The 19,318-nt window shown below is 38.0% G+C and overlaps 3 protein-coding genes and 1 pseudogene across 4 annotated transcripts; 2 read left to right on the top strand and 2 right to left on the bottom strand.

The window, feature by feature from the left end:
* Positions 1-79: 79 nt before the first annotated feature.
* Positions 80-9,595, bottom strand: LOC307042375 (peroxisomal membrane protein 2-like). The gene is given in 6 exon segments (XM_079686230.1): positions 80-469; positions 7,556-7,675; positions 8,466-8,546; positions 9,072-9,153; positions 9,295-9,347; positions 9,351-9,595. Coding segments are annotated over 6 exon segments (471 nt in total). The 5' UTR covers positions 9,432-9,595; the 3' UTR covers positions 80-415.
* On the top strand, positions 5,273-6,983 carry LOC307042374 (polyubiquitin-like). The gene is made up of 2 exons (XM_079686229.1): positions 5,273-5,364; positions 5,981-6,983. Exon 2 carries the CDS (start codon positions 5,993-5,995, stop codon positions 6,458-6,460), a length of 468 nt encoding a protein of 155 aa, XP_079542355.1. The 5' UTR covers positions 5,273-5,364; positions 5,981-5,992; the 3' UTR covers positions 6,461-6,983.
* A 2,687-nt stretch (positions 9,596-12,282) lies between the features above and the next one.
* LOC307042373 (polyubiquitin-like) lies at positions 12,283-14,012 on the top strand. The gene is made up of 2 exons (XM_079686228.1): positions 12,283-12,389; positions 13,012-14,012. The coding sequence occupies exon 2, from the start codon at positions 13,024-13,026 to the stop codon at positions 13,489-13,491; it is 468 nt and encodes a 155-aa protein (XP_079542354.1). The 5' UTR covers positions 12,283-12,389; positions 13,012-13,023; the 3' UTR covers positions 13,492-14,012.
* LOC307042947 (peroxisomal membrane protein 2-like) lies at positions 13,514-17,325 on the bottom strand (annotated as a pseudogene). The gene is made up of 5 exons (XR_013810669.1): positions 17,189-17,325; positions 16,966-17,047; positions 15,499-15,577; positions 14,589-14,708; positions 13,514-14,491 (listed from the first exon to the last, which is right to left on the bottom strand). The product of XR_013810669.1 is annotated as a peroxisomal membrane protein 2-like (transcript).
* Positions 17,326-19,318: the final 1,993 nt, after the last annotated feature.

The following is a 19,318-nucleotide window of genomic DNA, read 5'->3' as shown; positions in this document are numbered from 1 at the left end:
TCTTCAGCTCAGGGTTGAGCTGCACTCTGTACAGACCACAACCATACGAAGTAACCAGAAAGGCACACTTTAGCATTGGATTAAAATTGACATTATGATCAAAATCATAATAATGTTCACTACAGTATCACATTTCTGTAAGCAGTGCTCTGTAAAAAAAACACTTGAATGTATTATGTTGTCATTACAAATGTACCAAACATACCAAAGCAGTATGGTATCTGTACCTGTATAATAAGTTTATAAATGCTTAAACTCATTATACAGGTTTCTTAGGTGTATCCAAATAACTTTATGTGAGAATTAGTGTCCATCTTAGAAACAGGTCGAAAGGTAGTAGAGGCAACAGCCCGATGTTAAAGCCACAGCTTCCGGTTCAGTGAGGTTAGGTCGGGAAGCTTTATTTCCTCACAGATTAAAGGTAGGCGTACCGAAATAAGGCGACAATGTTGACAAACAGCACTCGGAACTGAAAGCAAAAACAGACACAGGAAGGGAAGGGGGAAACCATTACAAGAGATTCATCTTTTGTTTGATGACAGGATGCCAATGAATGAAGGGCATATCTCGACAGGCACAAAGTTGATATTGACGAACTGAAAGGGAGTCCATACTTTCCAGTTCATTTTCAAGGCAGTCCAGTAACTTCCTCTCATCTTGCTTTCAAAGTCTCTCCATCCTTTTGCCTGCTAGAAAATATGGGATGGTCATTTAATTTATCTTTCATTTGCCTATATGAAAACTATATAGCATGTGTTTACTACACAATTAACATGAAGACACTGGACCAAATACTGTGGTCAAAATGTTGGTTGAAGCATTGCATGAGTGTTTTAATCATATATTAAAAGGGGCAGTTTGCCATTTTAAGATATCAGATTAGTAATGAGAAAAAGAACTGCGAGCATAGCAATGATCTTTTTTGCATAGCAGAGGTCTGCTGTATAGAAATAACAGATCGAAGAATGCATTTAACAATCAGAATCAAGTATTCACAAATCTGTTCACTAATAAATATAATTTTATGTGAGATAATGATCTGTTTGGCCATGTTTTATCAAATTTATAAAGAGAAGAACAGGTGGGTTCATTGTCAGTTCTGCATGAGTCTGGAGCACAGGTTTTCAATAAAAGGTGGGTTTGATCCGGATCTAGGAAGGTCATTTCAGGGGCTTTTTAAATCTCTGGTTTTTAAAACTGTAAAGACCTTTAATAGGAAGTTCTATTGAATCTGTAAAATGCAAACAAATTTGAAAAGAAAAACTGTTGTGACTAACTGGGTTATTGAAAATATGCTTTCATGTTGCATGACAGGAAGTGTATCCTGAAATGTCTCTCCTTCAACCATACTAAAACCAATTGCTCCCTCTGCTGCTGCAATTGTGTAGTTCCCACAACTTAATTCCAGAGCATCTCAAATCACTACAGAGCTCCTTTAATCTGATGGTAAGCAGGACAGTTTCTGAGATGACCTACCTCCAGGATGTTCATAACGAAGTAGAACATCAGCAGAAAGCCAGGGGCAAAAATAAGCCGATCCAGTAGCAGACGTTTGACTATTGTTGTGGAAAACTTCTTTATCTATCAATAATCTGGAGATGTACTAGTAATGATCGATAAATGGTCTTTCAGCAAATCAGAGTTGTCTTTTGTTGGTTCTTTATTTGAAGCGCGTCAAAGGTACATGTGTCACAGAATACAGAGTAGTCTGCAGGAGTGTGCACAATGGCCACAGAATTGCAAAGCTTATATACAGGATAGGGCGGGCAGACAGAGTTTTGTGTAGCTAGGCGGAACGCCTCAGAAATCTGCTTTCACAAAGATGTCTCATATCTTAGACACATGTGTCCTTGAGCTGTTTGAGTGTAACAGAAAACATTCTATGGAAGTTCAAACTTTGTGTGAAGAGTAGTAGTTTCCACATAGTCTGCCAAATCAGCTCTGTGGCCTTGAAGCGCTTGAGAATAATAACCCTCATAAGGGCATGCAGAGAAAAAACACATATCAAGAAATGGTATGGTAGTGTGTAGAAGCATTTGGTTTCACCATATATAATGTAACATAAGAAATTGCCACTACACTATGCAGAGCGGGTCTGTTGCAGGCATCCACACCTCCATCAGCTGGTAGAAGATATGGCTCACTGGACCTGTGATAAGAAACCTGAAATACACAGGAACATAGAGGACAGGTAATTTTCCCACAATTGGTGATGAATTTTAGCTCACAATCACAAACCCTTACATGTATTTTCCTGTTATTTAGCACATCAACCCTACATTTTGTTTCCATATAAGGTCTCACCCAAAGGTTGCATATCGTGCGGCTGCAGCCGGGTCGATCTCACCGACCAGGGCTCAACTCTTGATCTTTTTTCTTGCCTCCAAAATCTGAGACAGAACATTTCCTGAAGCTGAGCTCTGACATTTTACAGAGAACATAATACATCTACAAGATAATCAGTAAATTAATTGATTATGAAAATAATATTTAGGTGTGGCTTTAGTTTTGAGGGACAAAATCTCACAATATTGTCAACATGACAAAACTTCAGAGATTACCAGAGGTGGAGTTATTGGGCTTGAGTAATGTGCTGATTAGACAAGATTAATGATGGCAATTACTTTTTTCAATGGTTACTAACAGTTAAAGACATCTTAAAAAGATTGTGGGAAGAATGTGTCATGCATACACCCCCCCCCCCCCTTTTTTTTCTATATTGTTCTGCTCTCGTCCTCAGTGTATAAATCTCCCTGTGTGTTCACATCTTAACGTATATACCTGTGCTTTTATCTACAGTTTGTATGTTGGCAACTGTCTCTCTTTTTTTATCCTGCATATATCTTATTCATTTCACACTGTTCATACTGTTAATACTGTAGGCATCATACCCTGAGCATTTTGTAATCAATCCGTTTAGTTATTGCTATGCTCTGTATAATAATTTAAACTAAAGGATGATGTATCAGTTTCATCCTGTTTGATTGTAACTGTAAATATCCTTAACTAACAAGGACAAATTGACACATTTATAAATAATAACAATAATAACAAATTTATTTATATCACCACAGGAAATATTCCTCTACCAACGAGGGAGGAAAGGGCCACCATACTGAAACACTCAGTCATGATATTCATTACAAATAGTACATTTTGGAAGATAAAAACCTTAAGGTCCTGCATTAAGATTGTGTTATTGTTCTGTTTCATTTACACCTGCAGTTTGGTTACTTCTCTTCTTAGTTTTGGTTTCATGTCAGCAAAATGGTGAGTCAGCAGTGTTTGGAAAAATGAAGCTCAGCGCAAGTTCAGACAGGAAGACCTATCACTTTGTATTGCGCGTCATGGCAATACTCGCTCCCTTCACTAAATGATAGGGAGCGCCACTCCTCAGCTAACCTATCACTTCCCTCCGTTCACAAGCCTAATCATCTCACCTGTTAATCCCTCTATATATGCTCTCCCCTTTTCCATCAGCTGTCTTCCAGGTGTCAACGCGCAACCCTCCTCCACCCCTTCGCCTCCTGCTTCCAAATCAGGGCCAAGCCCAACCTTCTCCCTTCCAACCGGACCTAACCACTTATCACCACCACCAGTGTCTAGACCCGGGGGGGTTCATCGGAAACGGTTCTTCCCTTCCCGAATGACATCCTACAAAACCTGGGCCTAATCGCCAAACACCATTTCATTCAATTGTTATAAACTGTCATCATTATGTTTCATTTATATAATGTGACCCGATAATAAACATGTATTCCATACATCACGTCTCTCCTGATTGAACCTGTGTTATGAGGAATTCATAAGGAATGTTGCACAGGGCTTGTGATTTACATTGTGACAGTGATTGCCATTTGTCCTGTTTTTAGTCAAGTGTTGTTTAACTTTGGTAATAAAAATTGTTTTCAATCTTTTCGTTTTGTTTGTTTTAGGTTTACTGTGAGTGGCTAAACATAGACTCTGACGTGTTATTTAGATTTTATCTGATGAAAGGATTTTCCCTTTCCTTTTAAAAACTTGGCAGACCTGTCAACACATGATCTAATCTGTGAATCATAAACGTGCCTTAAGGCTCTGATCACCTGAGCTTTACAGGGAGGTTGTGAGGCCTTCATTTTAAGTGGTGTTAAACAACTTTTTAGTCTGTATTATTATGTAAGATACAAACTAATTATCACAGGAGGAGGGCCAAGTAAAGACCTGAATGAACAGAGCGTTCCCGCTGAACAGTCGTCCTGCATTAGTAAAGTATAAAGTTAGAAAAACCAAAGAGATAACAGAACAATGTTAAAGCGTAAGGGAGAAGGAAACCCTGAATGTGTAGTAAAAGAGAAGAGCCTATTTATTATTACCAATTGTTAAAACAAATACACCATACAAAAAGAAAAATGTTATCAACAATTTCCAAAAATATCAGCAAAACTCATCTCTGATGCAATAGTTACACAAAATAATCTGCTTTAATTTCATGCAATTTATCTTAGACAAACTTCCTACAGTTATGGCGTTCACTTTTTGGGTTAACTGTACAGTCTAGTCTTAGTTCAGTACTGTTATTGTTATGGTTTAAACCAGGGGTCTCCAAACCTTTTTCACCGAGGGCCACATACAGAAAAATATACGAAGGGCTGGGCCACTAACTAGATGTATATTGCCTCATTAGTTCATTTATAAGTTAGCAAAATCAATCAAATGTAGGTCAATTATGCTTTTGTGTGTGTTAGCAGCTCATCCCTTCAACAGAAGCCTCAGATTGCCTGATAAGGAGAAATAGGAAGGGTGTATTTCAAGCTTGTTATGTAAATAAGTCATAGGGCTTTTTTCTTATCAAATAAGATATGCTAGAAAATGTTTCCAACTTGAATTGACTGAATTTATTTGAAAAGTGGTCTTATTAACACATGAATACTACTGTGTTAATAAGATCACTTGTCCATGTTCCAATATATATTTTATTTTATTTGCTGAGGGCCGATTCAAAATGGTCCGCGGGCCGTAGTTTGGACACCCCTGGTTTAAACGTAACAATACTAAAGAGTCACTTTGAGTTCATCATGAGTCGTCAGTTTATTGAACTACAGGAAAAACTTCACGTCAAGGGGAAAGTCCGGGACTACACCCTCATGCACTTTACAATGTCCAAAACACTGCAGGTCATTTTTGGAGATTAGAAACCGAAAATGAAGAAGGCATGGAAGGGAAAACGAATCATAAAGGAGGGGGCGGGCTCGATCAGCTGTGCAGACTGTATATAAACAGAGGAGAGAAGAAGCCTGAGTCAGCTGCTCCGGAGAAACTATTCCTGTCACTGTTTAAAGAAGAGCGACGATTTCTGGAGGATTTTTCTAAACTTATCTCAAGGTACGAAGTTTTCTTTATCAGCACTGTCATGAAATGTACCGTGATACTTTATTCTCTGGGGGGGGGAAAGGTTTTTTTCTAGTGGACTTATTTGTATCAATGTATTCAGTGATGTAAAGTATAGAATAGATTCACGATACTTTTTTTTTTTTCAATGAGGGACTTGTAGGTATTTATTTAAATGTTTTGCTACTTTGTACTAATAAAGTTCAAAGATAAATAGTTTACTTTTACTCCACTGCATTTATTTATTACATTTAGTTACCTTGCAGATTTGCATTAATGGTGTGTAATGGTTACCCCACAGTATTCACTTTTATTTTATAAGCTGTGCCTTTACCAGCTTTGATAACACTTTAATGTATCAATAACATATAATCAAAACATGTCATTTATATTATTCTGAAACAGGCCAATCTGCATAATGAGTACTTTTACCTTTTGTACTTTAAGTATATTTTCATGCTAATACTTTTGTACTTTTACTTAAGTAACATTTTGAATGCACAACTTTTACTTGTAAAAGAGCATTCCTACACTCTGGTACTTCTACTTTTAATTAAGTACACACTCTTAGTTTTTCTTCCTCCTCTCAATGTATTTACCTCTCTTTCAGGCCACTTTCATCATGGATCTTACAATCAGTCTGATGAATGGAAGCTCCCACATCCTGAGGGTGCGCCCGCATGACACAGTGGGCTCTCTGAAAATACTCATCCAGCAGAAACTAGGGTTTTCATGTGAGTCCCAGAAGCTGGTCTTTGAGAACGGCTGCAGCACAACTCTCAACAACGACTCTGCGACCCTCGAGTCCTACGGCCTGCACTCCGGGGCCAGGGTGAACCTGCTAGTGACCACACCGGCCATCATCCAGGTGTTCCTCAAAAACGACAAGGGAGTGAGCAGCACGTATGACATCAAACCGGATGAGACGGTGAGCCACTTCAGGAGCAGGGTGGAGGAGAGAGAGCGGGTCCCGGTGAGCCAGCAGAGTCTCGTCCACGAGGGCAGAGTGATGAACGAGGGGAAACTCTCCGACTACAACGTCCGAGCGCATAGCACCATCTCCCTGAACCTGCGCCTGAGAGGAGGCTGAGGACACTTTCAGTTAAAAGACATTTCTGGACATTCCTTTATTTCATCTTAACATGATGATCATTTAGCTTGTATTTTATTTATTTAAATTTAAATTACAATCATTAATACATTCCTCGATTAGAAATCATTCCAAAAAGAAAACTTTCTTTGTTTTGGCTTAACAAATATGTTATGAACACATCTTCATACTATAACTTTAATTATGAGCAAATTGGTTCCACTGCATGTTTTTAAAGCCCGGATAAGTGCAATGATACTTGATACTGTTGGTACTTGTCAATGTCGCTAGGTATGTAAATGTAGACCTGTAAATATGATGTCCTTTATTGTTTTCTGCTGTTTGATGTTTGATGTTGTAACCTACTTGCTGTTGGGCAGGTCTCCCTTGAAAAAGAGATCGATGATCTCAATGGGACCACCTGGTTAAATAAAGGTTTGAATGAATGAATGACACTTCAAAATCTGACTACATCAAATGTACACTGTTACTGTTACACTGTAATAAAGATTTTAATTTTGAATGTCTGTTCTCATTTCCTGTTCTTTACTGAATCTTCAGCTCAGGGTTGAGCTGCACTCTGTACAGACCACAACCATACGAAGTAACCAGAAAGGCACACTTTAGCATTGGATTAAAATTGACATTATGATCAAAATCATAATAATGTTCACTACAGTATCACATTTCTGTAAGCAGTGCTCTGTAAAAAAAACACTTGAATGTATTATGTTGTCATTACAAATGTACTAACCTACCAAAGCAGTATGTTATAAATGCTTAAACTCATTATACAGGTTTCTTAGGTGTATCCAAATAACTGTATGTGAGAATTAGTGTCCATCTTAGAAACAGGTCGAAAGATAGTAGAGGAAACAGCCCAATGTTAAAGCCACAGCTTCCGGTTCAGTGAGGTTAGGTCGGGAAGCTTTATTTCCTCACAGATTAAAGGTAGGCGTACCGAAATAAGGCAACATGTTGACAAACAGCACTCGGAACTGAAAGCAAAAACAGACACAGGAAGGGAAGGGGGAAACCATTACAAGTGATTCATCTTTTGTTTGATGACAGGATGCCAATGAATGAAGGGCATATCTCGACAGGCACAAAGTTGATATTGACGAACTGAAAGGGAGTCCACACTTTCCAGTTCATTTTCAAGGCAGTCCAGTAACTTCCTCTCATCTTGCTTTCAAAGTCTCTCCATCCTTTTGCCTGCTAGAAAATATGGGATGGTCATTTAATTTATCTTTCATTTGTCTATATGAAAACTATATAGCATGTGTTTACTACACAATTAACATGAAGACACTGGACCAAATACTGTGGTCAAAATGTAGGTTGAAGCATAGCATGAGTGTTTTAATCATATATTAAAAGGGGCAGTTTGCCATTTTAAGATATCAGATTAGAAATGAGAAAAAGAACTGCGAGCATAGCAATGATCTTTTTTGCATAGCAGAGGTCTGCTGTATAGAAATAACAGATCAAAGAATGCAGTTAACAATCAGAATCAAGTATTCACAAATCTGTTCACTAATAAATATAATTTTATGTGAGATAATGATCTGTTTGGCCATGTTTTATCAAATTTATAAAGAGAAGAACAGGTGGGTTCAATGTCAGTTCTGCATGAGTCTGGAGCACAGGTTTTCAATAAAAGGTGGGTTTGATCCGGATCTAGGAAGGTCATTTCAGGGGCTTTTTAAATCTCTGGTTTTTAAAACTGTAAAGACCTTTAATAGGAAGTTCTATTGAATCTGTAAAATGCAAACAAATTTGAAAAGAAAAACTGTTGTGACTAACTGGGTTATTGAAAATATGCTTTCATGTTGCATGACAGGAAGTGTATCCTGAAATGTCTCTCCTTCAACCATACTAAAACCAATTGCTCCCTCTGCTGCTGCAATTGTGTAGTTCCCACAACTTAATGCTGGAGCATCTCAAATCACTACAGAGCTCCTTTAATCTGATGGTAAGCAGGACAGTTTCTGAGATGACCTACCTCCAGGATGTTCATAACGAAGTAGAACATCAGCAGAAAGCCAGGGGCAAAAATAAGCCGATCCAGTAGCAGACGTTTGACTATTGTTGTGGAAAACTTCTTTATCTATCAATAATCTGGAGATGTACTAGTAATGATCGATAAATGGTCTTTCAGCAAATCAGAGTTTTCTTTCGTTGGTTCTTTATTTGAAGCGCGTCAAAGGTACATGTGTCATAAAATACAGAGTAGTCTGCAGGAGTGTGCACAATAGCCACAGAATTGCAAAGCTTATATACAGGATAGGGCGGGCAGACAGAGTTTTGTGTAGCTAGGCGGAACGCCTCAGAAATCTGCTTTCACAAAGATGTCTCATATCGCTATTAGACACATGTGTCCTTGAGCTGTTTGAGTGTAACAGAAAACATTCTATGGAAGTTCAAACTTTGTGTGAAGAGTAGTTTCCACATAGTCTGCCAAATCAGCTCTGTGGCCTTGAAGCGCTTGAGAATAATAACCCTCATAAGGGCATGCAGAGAAAAAACACATATCAAGAAATGGTACGGTAGTGTGTAGGAGCATTTGGTTTTACCATATATAATGTAACATAAGAAATTGCCACTACACTATGCAGAGCGGGTCTGCTGCGGGCATCCACACCTCCATCAGCTGGTAGAAGATATGGCTCACTGGACCTGTGATAAGAAACCTGAAATACACAGGAACATAGAGGACAGGTAATTTTCCCACAATTGGTGATGAATTTTAGCTCACAATCACAAACCCTTACATGTATTTTCCTGTTATTTAGCACATCAACCCTACATTTTGTTTCCATATAAGGTCTCACCCAAAGGTTGCATATCGTGCGGCTGCAGCCGGGTCGATCTCACCGACCAGGGCTCAACTCTTGATCTTTTTTCTTGCCTCCAAAATCTGAGACAGAACATTTCCTGAAGCTGAGCTCTGACATTTTACAGAGAACATAATACATCTACAAGATAATCAGTAAATTAATTGATTATGAAAATAATATTTAGGTGTGGCTTTAGTTTTGAGGGACAAAATCTCACAATATTGTCAACATGACAAAACTTCAGAGATTACCAGAGGTGGAGTTATTGGGCTTGAGTAATGTGCTGATTAGACAAGATTAATGATGGCAATTACTTTTTTCAATGGTTACTAACAGTTAAAGACATCTTAAAAAGATTGTGGGAAGAATCTGTCATGCATACACCCCCCCCCCCCCCTTTTTTTTCTATATTGTTCTGCTCTCGTCCTCAGTGTATAAATCTCCCTGTGTGTTCACATCTTAACGTATATACCTGTGCTTTTATCTACAGTTTGTATCTTGGCAACTGTCTCTCTTTTTTTATCCTGCATATATCTTATTAATTTCACACTGTTCATACTGTTAATACTGTAGGCATCATACCCTGAGCATTTTGTAATCAATCCGTTTAGTTATTGCTATGCTCTGTATAATAATTTAAACTAAAGGATGATGTATCAGTTTCATCCTGTTTGATTGTAACTGTAAATATCCTTAACTAACAAGGACAAATTGACACATTTATAAATAATAACAATAATAACAAATGTATTTATATCACCACAGGAAATATTCCTCTACCAACGAGGGAGGAAAGGGCCACCATACTGAAACACTCAGTCATGATATTCATTACAAATAGTACATTTTGGAAGATAAAAACCTTAAGGTCCTGCATTAAGATTGTGTTATTGTTCTGTTTCATTTACACCTGCAGTTTGGTTACTTCTCTTCTTAGTTTTGGTTTCATGTCAGCAAAATGGTGAGTCAGCAGTGTTTGGAAAAATGAAGCTCAGCGCAAGTTCAGGCAGGAAGACCTATCACTTTGTATTGCGCGTCATGGCAATACTCGCTCCCTTCACTAAATGATAGGGAGCGCCACTCCTCAGCTAACCTATCACTTCCCTCCGTTCACAAGCCTAATCATCGCACCTGTTAATCCCTCTATATATGCTCTCCCCTTTTCCATCAGCTGTCTTCCAGGTGTCAACGCGCAACCCTCCTCCACCCCTTCGCCTCCTGCTTCCAACTCAGGGCCAAGCCCAACCTTCTCCCTTCCAACCGGACCTAACCACTTATCACCACCACCAGTGTCTAGACCCGGGGGGGTTCATCGGAAACGGTTCTTCCCTTCCCGAATGACATCCTACAAAACTTGGGCCTAATCGCCAAACACCATTTCATTCAATTGTTATAAACTGTCATCATTATGTTTCATTTATATAATGTGACCCGATAATAAACATGTATTCCATACATCACGTCTCTCCTGATTGAACCTGTGTTATGAGGAATTCATAAGGAATGTTGCACAGGGCTTGTGATTTACATTGTGACAGTGATTGCCATTTGTCCTGTTTTTAGTCAAGTGTTGTTTAACTTTGGTAATAAAAATTGTTTTCAATCTTTTCGTTTTGTTTGTTTTAGGTTTACTGTGAGTGGCTAAACATAGACTCTGACGTGTTATTTAGATTTTATCTGATGAAAGGATTTTCCCTTTCCTTTTAAAAACTTGGCAGACCTGTCAACACATGATCTAATCTGTGAATCATAAACGTGCCTTAAGGCTCTGATCCCCTGAGCTTTACAGGGAGGTTATGAGGCCTTCATTTTAAGTGGTGTTAAACAACTTTTTAGTCTGTATTATTATTTAAGATACAAACTAATTATCACAGGAGGAAGGCCAAGTAAAGACCTGAATGAACAGAGCGTTCCCGCTGAACAGTCGTCCTGCATTAGTAAAGTATAAAGTTAGAAAAACCAAAGAGATAACAGAACAATGTCAAAGCGTAAGGGAGAAGGAAACCCTGAATGTGTAGTAAAAGAGAAGAGCCTATTTATTATTACCAATTGTTAAAACAAATACACCATACAAAAAGAAAAATGTTATCAACAATTTCCAAAAATATCAGCAAAACTCATCTCTGATGCAATAATTACACAAAATAATCTGCTTTAATTTCATGCAATTTATCTTAGACAAACTTCCTACAGTTATGGCATTCACTTTTTGGGTTAACTGTACAGTCTAGTCTTAGTTCAGTACTGTTATTGTTATGGTTTAAACCAGGGGGTCAAACTTTTTTCACCGAGGGCCACATACAGAAAAATAATACAAAGGTCTGGGCCACTCAGTAGACTATAGAGTCTAGTGAGTGGCCCAGACCTTCGTATATTTAGTATATTGCCTCATTAGTTCATTTATAAGTTAGCAAAATCAATCAAATGTAGGTCAATTATGCGTGTGAGTGTTAGCAGCTCATCCCTTCAACAGAAGCCTCAGATTGCCTAATAAGGAGAAATAGGAAGGGTGTATTTCAAGCTTGTTATGTAAATAAGTCATAGAGCTTTTTTCTTATCAAATAAGATGTGCTAGAAAATGTTTCCAACTTTAATTGACTGAATTTATTTGAAAAGTGGTCTTATTAACACATGAATACGACTGTGTTAATAAGATCACTTGTCCATGTTCCAATATATTTTATTTTATTTGCTGAGGGCCGATTCAAAATGGTCCGCGGGCCGTAGTTTGGACACCCCTGGTTTAAACGTAACAATACTAAAGAGTCACTTTGAGTTCATCTTGAGTCGTCAGTTTATTGAATTACACGAAAAACTTCACGTCAAGGGGAAAGTCCGGGACTACACCCTCATGCACTTTACAATGTCCAAAACACTGCAGGTCATTTTTGGAGATTAGAAACCGAAAATGAAGAAGGCATGGAAGGGAAAACGAATCATAAACGAGGGGGCGGGCTCGAACAGCTGTGCAGACTGCATATAAACAGAGGAGAGAAGAAGCCTGAGTCAGCTGCTCCGGAGAAACTATTCCTGTCACTGTTTAAAGAAGAGCGACGATTTCTGGAGGATTTTTCTAAACTTATCTCAAGGTACGAAGTTTTCTTTATCAGCACTGTCATGAAATGTACCGTGATACTTTATTCTCTGGGGGGGGGAAAGGTTTTTTTCTAGTGGACTTATTTGTATCAATGTATTCAGTGATGTAAAGTATAGAATAGATTCACGATACTTTTTTTTTTTTTCAATGAGGGACTTGTAGGTATTTATTTAAATGTTTTGCTACTTTGTACTAATAAAGTTCAAAGATAAATAGTTTACTTTTACTCCACTGCATTTATTTATTACATTTAGTTACCTTGCAGATTTGCATTAATGGTGTGTAATGGTTACCCCACAGTATTCACTTTTATTTTATAAGCTGTGCCTTTACCAGCTTTGATAACACTTTAATGTATCAATAACATATAATCAAAACATGTCATTTATATTATTCTGAAACAGGTCAATCTGCATACAGTAATGAGTACTTTTACCTTTGGTACTTTAAGTATATTTTCATGCTAATACTTTTGTACTTTTACTTGAGTAACATTTTGAATGCACAACTTTTACTTGTAAAAGAGCATTCCTACACTCTGGTACTTCTACTTTTAATTAAGTACACACTCCTAGTTTTTCTTCCACCTCTCAATGTATTTACCTCTCTTTCAGGCCACTTTCATCATGGATCTTACCATCAGTCTGATGAATGGAAGCTCCCACACCCTGAGGGTGCGCCCGCATGACACAGTGGGCTCTCTGAAAATACTCATCCAGCAGAAACTAGGGTTTTCATGTGAGTCCCAGAAGCTGGTCTTTGTGAACGGCTCTAGCACAACTCTCAACAATGACTGTGCGACCCTCGAGTCCTACGGCCTGCGCTCCGGGGCCAGGGTGAACCTGCTGGTGACCACACCGGCCATCATCCAGGTGTTCCTCAAAAACGAGAAGGGGGTGAGCAGCACGTATGACATCAAACCGGATGAGACGGTGAGCCACTTCAGGAGCAGGGTGGAGGAGAGAGAGCGGGTCCCGGTGAGCCAGCAGAGTCTCGTCCACGAGGGCAGAGTGATGAACGAGGGGAAACTCTCCGACTACAACGTCCGAGCGCATAGCACCATCTCCCTGAACCTGCGCCTGAGAGGAGGCTGAGGACACTTTCAGTTAAAAGACATTTCTGGACATTCCTTTATTTCATCTTAACATGATGATCATCTAGCTTGTATTTTATTTATTTAAATTTAAATTACAATCATTAATACATTCCTCGACTAGAAATCATTCCAAAAAGAAAACTTTCTTTGTTTTGGCTTAACAAATATGTTATAAACACATCTTCATACTATAACTTTAATTATGAGCAAATTGGTTCCACTGCATGTTTTTAAAGCCCGGATAAGTGCAATGATACTTGATACTGTTGGTACTTGTCAATGTCGCTAGGTATGTAAATGTAGACCTGTAAATATGATGTCCTTTATTGTTTTCTGCTGTTTGATGTTTGATGTTGTAACCTACTTGCTGTTGGGCAGGTCTCCCTTGAAAAAGAGATCGATGATCTCAATGGGACCACCTGGTTAAATAAAGGTTTGAAGGAATGAATGACACTTCAAAATCTGACTACATCAAATGTACACTGTTACTGTTACACTGTAATAAAGATTTTAATCTTGCATGTCTGTTCTCATTTCCTGTTCTTTACTGAATCTTCAGCTCAGGGTTGAGCTGCACTCTGTACAGACCACAACCATACGAAGTAACCAGAAAGGCACACTTTAGCATTGGATTAAAATTGACATTATGATCAAAATCATAATAATGTTCACTACAGTATCACATTTCTGTAAGCAGTGCTCTTTAAAAAAAACACTTGAATGTATTATGTTGTCATTACAAATGTACCAAACATACCAAAGCAGTATGTTATAAATGCTTAAACTCATTGTACAGGTTTCTTAGGTGTATCCAAATAACTTTATGTGAGAATTAGTGTCCATCTTAGAAACAGGTCAAAAGGTAGTAGAGGAAACAGCCCGATGTTAAAGCCACAGCTTCCGGTTCAGTGAGGTTTGGTCGGGAAGCTTTATTTTCTCACAGATGCAAGGTAGGCGTACCGAAATAAGGCGACAATGTTGACAAACAGCACTCGGAACTGAAAGCAAAAACAGACACAGGAAGGGAAGGGGGAAACCATTACAAGTGATTCATCTTTTGTTTGATGACAGGATGCCAATGAATGAAGGGCATATCTCGACAGGCACAAAGTGGATATTGACGAACTGAAAGGGAGTCCACACTTTCCAGTTCATTTTCAAGGCAGTCCAGTAACTTCCTCTCATCTTGCTTTCAAAGTCTCTCCATCCTTTTGCCTGGTTGAAAAGATGGGATGGTCATTTAATTTATCTTTCATTTGCCTATATGAAAACTATATAGCATGTGTTGACTACACAATTAACATGAAGACACTGGACCAAATACTGTGGTCAAAATGTAGGTTGAAGCATTGCATGAGTGTTTTAATCATATATTAAAAGGGGCAGTTTGCCATTTTAAGATATCAGATTAGTAATGAGAAAAAGAACTGCGAGCATAGCAATGATCTTTTTTGCATAGCAGAGGTCTGCTGTATAGAAATAACAGATCGAAGAATGCAGTTAACAATCAGAATCAAGTATTCACAAATCTGTTCACTAATAAATATAATTTTATGTGAGATAATGATCTGTTTGGCCATGTTTTATCAAATTTATAAAGAGAAGAACAGGTGGGTTCAATGTCAGTTCTGCATGAGTATGGAGCACAGGTTTTCAATAAAAGGTGGGTTTGATCCGGATCTAGGAAGGTCATTTCAGGGGCTTTTTAAATCTCTGATTTTTAAAACTGTAAAGACCTTTAATAGGAAGTTCTATTAAACCTGTATAATGCAAACACATTTGAACAAAAAAACTATTGTGACTAACTGGGTTATTGAAAATATGCTTTCATGTTGCATGACAGGAAGTGTATCCTGAAATGTTTCTCCTTCAACCATACTAAAACCAATTGCTCCCTCTGCTGCTGCAATTGTGTAGTTCCCACAACTTAATGCTGGAGCATCTCAAATCACTACAGAGCTCCTTTAATCTGATGGTAAGCAGGACAGTTTCTGAGATGACCTACCTAGGATGTTCATAACGAAGTAGAACATCAGCAGAAAGCCAGGGGCAAAAATAAGCCGATCCAGTAGCAGACGTTTGACTATTGTTGTTGAAAACTTCTTTATCTATCAATAATCTGGAGATGTACTAGTAATGATCGATAAATGGTCTTTCAGCAAATCAGAGTTGTCTTTTGTTGGTTCTTTATTTGAAGCGCGTCAAAAGTACATGTCTCACACATAGCCGTGGGAACATGTTTCAAATGGGGGGTGCTGTGGGGATCACATCCTCTAGGGGGGTCAGGGGGGAATATTTTTTTTCAATATTATAAAGTAAAATGCTTCAATGTGGTGCACTTTGAGCTTAATTGCCAGAGACTAGATCTAAGGGGTACAACTCTAAACACCCATATCGAAAAGATCGGTTTACATTTTAATAATCAATTAAGTGTGTGGACATAACCAATAACCTAACATAGCCAATAACAAGTAAATGTAACTTATTTTATTTTTGTTGTTCATTTATTTCTTATTTTACCAGTTAACATTTATTTATTTATGCATATTCTTTAATCTCTCCAGATTTAAACAATATTTCTGGTTTACTGTCCTATAGTATCCACTGGAATGATATCAAACCTGTTTTTATTTATCCCAATAATTAAGGTGTGCCTTGGAAATATTTGTTTACATAAATTGTTAACAAACCGTTTGAGACCCTCTGAGATAACTTAGACTAAAATGAACTATCTAAACCCTCAGAGTCCTTTACCTCACTGAGCCTCTCAGTCTGTCTGGCTATCAGTCCTGTCCAGACAGCTGCTATCAGTCCTGTCCAGACAGCTGATATCTGTCCTGTGTGTGAGCTGCGGGCGCCTGATAAGCCAACATCCCCCACTTTCATCGTACAGGGCAAATGGAAACTGTAACCGGGAGAAAAGGGGGTTATCTTTACTTAATTATGAATGTTGTTACATCAGGGCTGAACATTCGTTTTTTTGTATTATATTTCCATTTAATCTTGTGGACGTGCAGATTCCCTGTCCTCCATCAGGGGGTGCTGCAGCACCCTCAGCACCCCTACTTCCCACGGCCCTGGTCTCACAGAATACAGAGTAGTCTGCAGGAGTGTGCACAATAGCCACAGAATTGCAAAGCTTATATACAGGATAGGGCGGGCAGACAGAGTTTTGTGTAGCTAGGCGGAACGCCTCAGAAATCTGCTTTCACAAAGATGTCTCATATCTTAGACACATGTGTCCTTGAGCTGTTTGAGTGTAACAGAAAACATTCTATGGAAGTTCAAACTTTGTGTGAAGAGTAGTTTCCACATAGTCTGCCAAATCAGCTCTGTGGCCTTGTAGCGCTTGAGAATAATAACCCTCATAAGGGCATGCAGAGAAAAAACACATATCAAGAAATGGTACGGTAGTGTGTAGAAGCATTTGGTTTTACCATATATAATGTAACATAAGGAATTGCCACTACACTATGCAGAGCGGGTCTGTTGCAGGCATCCACACCTCCATCAGCTGGTAGAAGATATGGCTCACTGGACCTGTGATAAGAAACCTGAAATACACAGGAACATAGAGGACAGGTAATTTTCCCACAATTGGTGATGAATTTTAGCTCACAATCACAAACCCTTACATGTATTTTCCTGTTATTTAGCACATCAACCCTACATTTTGTTTCCATATAAGGTCTCACCCAAAGGTTGCATATCGTGCGGCTGCAGCCGGGTCGATCTCACCGACCAGGGCTCAACTCTTGATCTTTTTTCTTGCCTCCAAAATCTGAGACAGAACATTTCCTGAAGCTGAGCTCTGACATTTTACAGAGAACATAATACATCTAAAAGATAATCAGTAAATTAATTGATTATGAAAATAATATTTAGGTGTGGCTTTAGTTTTGAGGGACAAAATCTCACAATATTGTCAACATGACAAAACTTCAGAGATTACCAGAGGTGGAGTTATTGGATTTGAGTAATGTGCTGATTAGACAAGATTAATGATGGCAATTACTTTATTCAATGGTTACTAACAGTTAAAGACATCTTAAAAAGATTATGGGAAGAATGTGTCATGCATACCCCCCCCCCCCCATTTTTTTCTATATTGTTCTGCTCTCGCCCTCAGTGCATAAATCTCCCTGTGTGTTCACATCTTAACGTATATACCTGTGCTTTTATCTACAGTTTGTATCTTGGCAACTGTCTCTCTTTTTTATCCCGTACATATCTTATTCATTTCACACTGTTCATACTGTTAATACTGTAGGCATCATACCCTGAGCGTTTTGTAATCAATCCGTTTAGTTATTCTCTCTATGCTCTGTATAATAATTTAAACCAAAGGATGATGTATCAGTTTCATCCTGTTTGATTGTAACTGTAAATATCCTTAACTAACAAGGACAAATTGATAAATTGATAAATAATAACAATAATAACACATTTATTTATATCACCACAGGAAATATTCCTCTACCAATGAGGGAGGAAAGGGCCACCATACTGAAACACCCAGAGTTATGATATTTATTACAAATAGTACATTTTGGAAGTTAAATAAAAACCTTAAGGTCTTGCAGTTTTACACCTGCAGTTTGGTTACTTCTCTTCTGAGTTTTGGTTTCATGTCAGCAAAATGGTGAGTCAGCAGTGTTTGGACAACCTGTGTTATGAGGAATTCATAAGGAATGTTGCACAGGGCTTGTGATTTACATTGTGACAGTGATTGCCATGTGTCCTGTTTTTATTCAAGTGTTGTTTAACTTTGGTAATAAAAATTGTTTTCAAACTTTTCGTTTTGTTTGTGTTAGGTTTACTGTGTGTGGCTAAACATAGACTCTGACGTATTATTTAGATTTTATCTGATAAAAGGATTTTCCCTTTCCTTTTAAAAACTTGGCAGACCTGTCAACACATGATCTAATCTGTGAATCATAAACGTGCCTTAAGGCTCTGGTCACCTGAGCTTTACAGGGAGGTTGTGAGGCCTTCATTTTAAGTGGTGTTAAACAACTTTTTAGTCTGTATTATTATTTAAGATACAAACTAATTATCACAGGAGGAGGGCCAAGTAAAGACCTGAATGAACAGAGCGTTCCCGCTGAACAGTCGTCCTGCATTAGTAAAGTATAAAGTTAGAAAAACCAAAGAGATAACAGAACAATGTTAAAGCGTAAGGGAGAAGGAAACCCTGAATGTGTAGTAAAAGAGAAGAGCCTATTTATTATTACCAATTGTTAAAACAAATACACCATACAGAAAGAAAAATGTTATCAACAATTTCCAAAAATATCAGCAAAACTCATCTCTGATGCAATAGTTACACAAAATAATCTGCTTTAATTTCATGCAATTTATCTTAGACAAACTTCCTACGGTTATCGCGTTCACTTTTTGGTTTAACTGTACAGTCTAGTCTTAGTTCAGTACTGTTATTGTTATGGTTTAAACCAGGGGTCTCCAAACTTTTTTCACCGAGCGCCACATACAGAACAATATACGAAGACCTGGGCCACTAACTAGATGTATATTGCCTCATTAGTTCATTTATAAGTGAGCAAAATCAATCAAATGTAGGTCAATTATGCGTGTGAGTGTTAGCAGCTCATCCCTTCAAACAGAAGCCTCAGATTGCCTAATAAGAAGAAATATGAAGGGTGTATTTCAAGCTTGTTATGTAAATAAGTCATAGGGCTTTTTCTTATAAAATTATCAAAGTTTCCAACTTTAATTGACTGAATTTATTTTAAAAGTGGTCTTATTAACACATGAATACTACTATGTTATTAAGACCACTTGTCCATGTTCCATTATACTTTTTT

The sequence above is a fragment of the Notothenia rossii genome, assembly GCF_949606895.1.
Source record: "Notothenia rossii genome assembly, chromosome: 6".
NCBI classification, from domain to species: Eukaryota; Metazoa; Chordata; class Actinopteri; order Perciformes; family Nototheniidae; genus Notothenia; species Notothenia rossii.
Note: the sequence above shows the minus strand (reverse complement) of the source record. Positions and strands in the feature narration are given on the sequence as shown.

Excerpts from the sequence above, each read along its gene's own strand:
- LOC307042373 (XM_079686228.1), top strand. The coding sequence starts at position 13,024 with ATGGATCTTACCATCAGTCTGATGAATGGAAGCTCCCACACCCTGAGG.
- LOC307042374 (XM_079686229.1), top strand. The coding sequence starts at position 5,993 with ATGGATCTTACAATCAGTCTGATGAATGGAAGCTCCCACATCCTGAGG.